General features: G+C 42.4%; 1 protein-coding gene across 1 annotated transcript; it reads right to left on the bottom strand.

Moving 5' to 3' along the window:
- Window positions 1-1,499: 1,499 nt before the first annotated feature.
- Window positions 1,500-5,635, bottom strand: cdca7a (cell division cycle associated 7a). Its single transcript, XM_034575287.1, has 10 exons — window positions 5,521-5,635; window positions 4,756-4,902; window positions 4,520-4,636; window positions 4,221-4,424; window positions 4,040-4,117; window positions 3,635-3,820; window positions 3,403-3,531; window positions 3,159-3,308; window positions 2,932-3,068; window positions 1,500-2,830 (listed from the first exon to the last, which is right to left on the bottom strand). Exons 1-10 carry the CDS (start codon window positions 5,539-5,541, stop codon window positions 2,797-2,799), a joined length of 1,203 nt encoding a protein of 400 aa, XP_034431178.1. The 5' UTR covers window positions 5,542-5,635; the 3' UTR covers window positions 1,500-2,796.
- Between the last annotated feature and the right edge of the window lie 1,215 nt (window positions 5,636-6,850).

Below are 6,850 nucleotides of genomic sequence, written 5' to 3'. Positions count from 1 at the left end.
TTTATTAGACATAGTTCACATGTTGTAATAATATTCCCACGGTCAGTAAAACAGCAGTATCATGGTTACCTTGTTGAGCTTCTATCTAGTAGCATATTAGATAAGTAGTTTTTAAACTACAAAGTCATGTAGTGTAAATATATATATTCTTCCCTGTCTGTGTTTTTTCTTTTATTCTAACACGTCAAATTTTGTAGTATTTATATTATAACCTGTTCTGATGATTTGTATTATATCATTTTATTGGGTGTGGTTTTCATATAAGCCATTACTGGTTTCTACCGCACACATGTATTTCAACAATCATTCATCTATTTGGGTTTTAACTAAACTAAACATTGATGATACATATTTCCACCAAGGCCCAACAGTCAAACAAGTAAAATCAATCCAGTTGCACCAAATTTCACACACATAGAGGAGACTGTGGGTCTTGGTCGAGGTGCTGTATCTACTGACTGCCATTCTACTTCTAAATAAGACAATATTTTGAATACGATGTTTACACGAGGTGTTAAAATTGAATATTCCACTTATATTCCCATTTACATGTTTCAGAGCAGGGTCTTGTACATTAAACGTGAGGATTTATGCTTTTTAATATAGTTTGGAGCTTTTTATAGTTTGTCTGTCAGATGTCACCATGATCATATTTCAATATCTTAATTTTACCCAAGCTTCACTATTAATTGACTATTAGTAAATAATAAAAACAAGTGTAACTGGATTAACATCACACATGTGCAGGGGCAGTGTGCATATAGATACTTCTTAGATACTACTTTTACTTGTAGTCTCGTTGATGCAGTTATACAGTTTCAGACCCCTCAGACTGCAGTGGCTGTGACGACCTTGTAAAAACACGGTGTCAAACTTTCTAACCAGCCAAGAGTCAAAAGTTTCACCCTCCGCAAACTCACAGTAAACAGACTGCAGCTGCCCAACAGCGACAGAAACGTTAATAAACCTCCAACCTCCACAGTCCTTAACATCTTCAATCACCAGCAGCATTCAGGATTTCTCTCCTCCACGTTTCAATAACAGTAATTACAGCTGCCACTGTTCTGGATGGAGTGATGGTCAATTCCAAAGAAAAGTGATAACATGATTGTGCAGTGATTAACGCTTTAATGAAAATGTACAGTTAACCCAATAAGCACAAAGCAAGCGTCGCGGTGACAGATATTCCCATCGATAGCTGAGCATCACTCTTCCTGTTGGAGATGCTGCGCCTCATAAACACGAGCAGCAGCGAGACGACGTCCGCGTGTTGATACAGTAAAGAAGGAACCTCTGCCACTGATCAGAGCATGTCCTGCTGCAGGTTCCACACAAAGGAAGCATGTTTCAGAAAGACGAGACGACCCAGAGGTTAATTCTGTGTCATTTCGAGTGGAGAATTGCACTTACGAACAGAGAACGTGGGCCATAACTCTATTGCCACCATCAACCATTCCTACTTAACAGTGGAAGGCAGAAAATGAGCCAAAGAGACTGAAGCAGAGCGAGGACGCGCTTTAAACAGGATCAAATGATTTACAGGTATGAGATTCCCATTAGAGTGCGTGCTAATTGTTTCCACACCATTAGTGACAGTTATCTAATGAAGGATATTTAACCAGGCGCTGTAGTACATCACACAGTTGCTCCTGCTTTGGAAGGAAGAGGCAGTGGACCCCGGTCTGTGCCCTTTACACCTGCACCACCTCAGTAGCTCGCAGATCATTGGGTCATTTCGTCAGGACGTTCCCACCAAACCGTTTTTTTCCCCCTCGTACATTTACACTTTTACAAAAAGGATTAAAGACTTGTAGAAAACGCAAGCCGATTAGCAAAAAGGCACAAAGATGGATCCATTGGAAGCATATTCATTTGTAGGGCTGAGAACACATTTACATTTAAAACAATGTCAAATACAGTAGATCACTAGAACAAGACGGCTGTGTTTTTTCGCAAGTTGGACGATTCAGGTATAGCATTGTATTTTTTTCCCCGCAACATGTTCAGGGAAAAGGGAATATGTACATCACAGAACAATGAAGTCATCTTAAAACATGTGCGACCCCAGTCAACAGTTTGGGGTTAAGAAATGTTCCTGCTTCGGGCGAGGCGGAGAAAAGTCCAACGAAACTGCCGAGCCTCTCACTCAGACGTCTGCGTTCACACATGCACCTCCTCCGGTGAAAATACAGAGGAGGAGTTCAGTGCATGTCTGAAAGCAGCTTTAATGTAAGAGATCAGCTTTTGACAACAGAGGACAATATAAAAATATATAAAGTTTTGAAATGGAGAGAACAGGGAACGCCTCCTTCAGATGTCAGTTAAAAAGGAGAGCCTTAGAAATTGAACCATACAAGACTGTAAATAAAGTTGGACGACACAACTTCACTTCCTGCCTCTATCCAGAAATGAGGCTCAGATAACCCGGATACGAACGCCACAACAGCGAGCTCCTCTTAATACATGAGCTTAACCAGTCACGAGTTAGTTTTATCTGTCAATCATGACGTTTCACCTCATTTTTATAAGAGTGAGCAATCAAAAAGGGAAACTAAAACTAAACTTGGCCGAAAATTAACATTCGTACATACATCTTAGTGATGATGACTGAAATTACAGAAACCATCTTTTAGTTCAGTCATGACGTCCATCTTTACATACAGTCTATGGAAGTTTTAGCTCTCAACAAAACCAGTAAGTAATGTGTAACTATGGTAAAACCGAACAATAGTTGTTTGTCAAAATGGTCACAGACGGTGTCAGTTTGGTCCAGGAGCAGTTTTTTTCCTCTGAGCTTCACTCACTGCTCTCCTCCAGCTCCTTTCTCAAGCTGCAGAGGGAAGAGGAAACAAAAACCTTCAGTGTTAACCAGCTGACGTGTTAATATGACAACAATACACAATTGTAATTTGTTTAAAATGCACCAGTCACCTCTTCAGATAAGCGTGCACGTTATCGTAGCCGTGGTATTTCGCCAGGTAGACCAGCACTCCTGTGGCACAGCGACCTTCTCGGGCTCGACAGAAGCTGCAGTTACAGATCCCCCTGCACGGCGGGCACAGCCACTCCTGCCACGAGCAACGAGAATGAAACAGTCAGACTCGTTTGCCACATACAGGATCAAATGTGAACACGCCCTTGCACGTTGAGGAACTCACCGGATCCAGCAGAGCGTCTCGGACCTCCTCTCCGTAGCGGTTACGAAGACAGGGGCCGCAGAACTGGCCCCTCACCCCCTGGCACTCTGGATTACGGCAATTAGTTTTGGTGTCGACGGTTTTCTGGCGGCACTGGTGGCAGGTGGAGCCCTGAAAGAACATTTTACCGTCTTTAGCCACAGAGCTTTCCAACAAAAATGAAATGCTCAAACAATCTCGGCTTTGCAGTGAATGTGACACTTACAGTGGAGCTGTTGTAAACTTTCTCTCGCACATTGTGGCAGATCCTCTGCAGCTCTATCTCCGTGACTTCCTCCACGGGCCGCACCACGTGAGGAATGGCCTTCATGCCGTTGCAGACACGGCGACGGGGCTGCACGAGGAATAAATGTAGTTAATTAGACTGTGATTAATGCCTGTGTATTAGAATTTACGGCAACGTACGAGGAGACAGATCATTTGCGAAAATGACTTACTGGCTCATCATATTCCTCGAAGTAGCGACTTTTGCGAACCAGGCTGAACTTGTCGTCGGTCTCCTCCTCGGAGGTCGGGCTGGGAGGTCCGTCCACTGTAGTGCGGGATCGTGTGTGGGGTCGGGACAGACGCTCCGGGTTTCTCCTGAGAGCTCTCGGGGTTGGTCGCCGGGCTGCCTGTCTGGGCTGAAGAAGTTCAAATATTATCAGCTTTGATCAAGACACAATCTGCTTCTGTGGTGTGTGTGTGTGTGTGTGTGTGTGTGTGTGTGTGTGTGTGTGTGTGTGTGTGTGTGTGTGTGTGTGTGTGTGTGTGTGTGTGTGTGTGTGTGTGTGTGTGTGTGTGTGTGTGTGTGTGTGAAAGAGCAGATCTGAAAGTGAAAGTAAAAATTGACAGTAATTTACCGTGGAGGAAGCAGACGATGGCGTTCGTCGCGGGAACAGTCCAGGCACTTTGTTCAGCTCTGCCATGAGCTTTGCGAGCTATAAATCAAAGGACAAATGAATGAGTGGAAACCAAAAGGGAAATTTCAAGTGTTTTGACCAAACTTCAGAAATCATTTTATAAAAATGCAGCAATTTGTACCATTTCCTTGTTCTCCTTTATATTCAGGGCTCTCTTGTTCATGAAGTCCTTCTCCTCCTCAGAGTCGGAGTCCTCTACTTTGGGTTGAGGGAGCGGTTCGGATGCAGGCCTCTTCTTTCCCTGCTGCTTCCTGGTGGGAAACGTCATGGCAACCTTCAGCACGTTGGACCTGCGGCCTCGTCTCGGAGCTTCAGAGTCCACTTTCTGATAAGAAAGAACAATGCATAGTTAGAAGAAAGTTACGCTGTGTTACATGAAGTAATGAATTACATTGCGGTTGTGTTTTATCCAAAACGCACCATGGATTTCATCCGCCTGCTGATGCCAGTTTCCTCAAACGCACTGCAAATCTCCTCCTCTGACGTTTCCAACTCTGGTTTCTGTGCCGTCCTCCTCGTCTGTCTCAAGCTGCTTCTCTGAACACACACACACACACACACACACATTAGTTTCAGATGTTGCTGCTAAGAGCCTATACATTAACCTCTGCATGATGAGATTGTAAATATGATGATATTTGGTCACTCATTCTTACCGTGTTTGCAAAGCCTCCATCTGAGCCGAAGCTATCGCAGCTGTCATCAGAGGAAGAGGAGGAGGAGGTCTCCATGGGAACCAGCGGGACACTGCGGAAGCTCCTCAAACTCATCCTGGTGGACGGAGGTGGCTGAACTGCCAGTCTCTGTAAATGAAAACAGGCAGGTTGAGGAAACAGGAGTGGTTTTTACAAACCCTGGCTCAGTCAGGAAGGACTGACTTTTCTCAGTAACTCTGAAGTACGTGGTCCAAATCGATGCCCCGGTGTCTTGTAGGCACACGTTTCTGAATCCACAACTAAATAAATGGACTTTTGCACGAATCAACTACTTTCAGGATCAATAATCTGACAATATAAGAAAAATGTCTGAAAAGGATTTAAGGTCAGTGCATAAAAACTCTGGCAACACATAGTTTCTGGTTTTATGCTTGAGCGTTTAAAAACATGAGTCCTCTGTCAGTGGACTAACTTAGATCGACTCATTCTTCTGTGGATCCTATGGGACACACCCCTGAGTCTGTAGGTAACTGGGTCGATCAACTTTAAACATAATACTTGTAATATTTCAACAGCACTATTACTTCTTTCTTAATGTTTGCATGTAATCACATTGCAGACCTGATATAACATCATAACAATATTATTATTCAAAACTACAACTCAACTATTACAACGTGGTAATAACTAAAAGTGTCGTTATTACAAGTTTAGCATAACACTGCTGGTGATGTGAAACTTTTTGGATCAAGTTGTTTTTCTTACCTTGGAGCGGGTCAGGGTCATTGTTCTAGTCTTCAGTTTTCCTGCACACAGACACAGAAGCACCGAGCAGCAGCAGCAGCTCTGATCCGATCTGATCTGAAGTGAACAATGCGGATCCTGCCCCTGCACGCAGCGCGCGAAATGTTCGTTTCCCGCGCCACCGGAAAGTCCTGGAAGACCCATACAACTACTCAGGTCGTTTTATTAAAAGTTAAACATGTGTTGTATGAAATTGGCGGTTAAGTTGATACTCGCAAGTCATTGTCAGTGTTTTACATCACTGTTATATTTTTAAAACCCGTAAAACTTTTGAAACTGTTTGATTTATCCGAGTCCATGTTTGTGTTCCTTCCATGAACTCTGTGGCGGCGCGAATCTCTTATTCTCGAATTTGCATACAAGGCGCGTAAAATGTCACTTCCTTTTCATCTTGAGATTTATGGAACAGGCCACATCTTCACAATCTAAGGGAATTTCATATTTAGTTTCAAGCTCAGTTTTCACCTGCACATTAAAGCATTACTACTAGTTAACAAATGACACTTTACTCAGTCTTGTAAATGTGAATGTTTCGGTTACACTTAAAGTGGTTTACAGGTTATAAATAAATTAAATAAAAAGGTTTTCTGTGGCAAAGAAGGCACTGAAACTAAAAACAACAATGGGAATAAATCATAGTTAATGACATATCCAAAGGCAGAGACCAAAAGTCACCTGAGAAACAACAGGAAGCAGATCAGCTTGAGGCACAGAGGAAATCATGATAACTGTGTTGGGGTGGGACATTCATACTAGATAAGCCTTTTTAATTATGACCATTGAAAAACATATGAACTGGATAAGCACTTAGTAGAGTGCATACTCCGCCAAGGCCCCACACTCCCTTTAGATTCAATCAAGTCGCACCAAATCATACACACTCATAGATTACAGTCCCTAAATTTTGCTTTATTTCATCAAGATTCATAATTATTCCCTGGGAAATTAACGAAAACGTAAAAAATCTTTGTATCTTACAATGGTAAAGAAAGTGAAAAAAACAACTCAGATCCGTCCCCAGATCTGAATTCGCACTAAAATAGAATCAGTTCTACCTTGGCCCGTACTGCATCCTTCCACCAAGTTTCATGATAATCCGTCCTGTAGTTTCAGCGTAATGCTGGAAACAATCAAACAAAAGATGGAAACATCCAAAACCTCCAAGTAGATAATGTAATATATCTGTTTGTTGACATATACTGTACAAAAAGAGAAGAAACTCAGAAACAAACGATTGGAAGAAAGAGTCTGAATTTTTATTTGTCCCATTTGTCGTAGTGTTATAACACTT

The sequence above is a fragment of the Hippoglossus hippoglossus genome, chromosome 21 (genome assembly GCF_009819705.1).
Source record: "Hippoglossus hippoglossus isolate fHipHip1 chromosome 21, fHipHip1.pri, whole genome shotgun sequence".
NCBI classification, from domain to species: domain Eukaryota; kingdom Metazoa; phylum Chordata; class Actinopteri; order Pleuronectiformes; family Pleuronectidae; genus Hippoglossus; species Hippoglossus hippoglossus.
The sequence above is the reverse complement of the archived record's forward strand: the minus strand, read 5'-3'. Positions and strand labels throughout refer to the sequence as shown.

What these genes read in the sequence shown, in the direction of transcription:
- cdca7a (XM_034575287.1), bottom strand. Translation starts at nt 5,541, where the DNA reads ATGACCCTGACCCGCTCCAAG. An exon ending in ATGGAGGCTTTGCAAACACG is followed by an intron (nt 4,637 to 4,755) that starts GTAAGAATGAGT and finishes GTGTGTGTTCAG; the next exon opens with AGAAGCAGCTTGAGACAGAC. An exon ending in CATCGTCTGCTTCCTCCACG is followed by an intron (nt 3,821 to 4,039) that starts GTAAATTACTGT and finishes GAACTTCTTCAG; the next exon opens with CCCAGACAGGCAGCCCGGCG.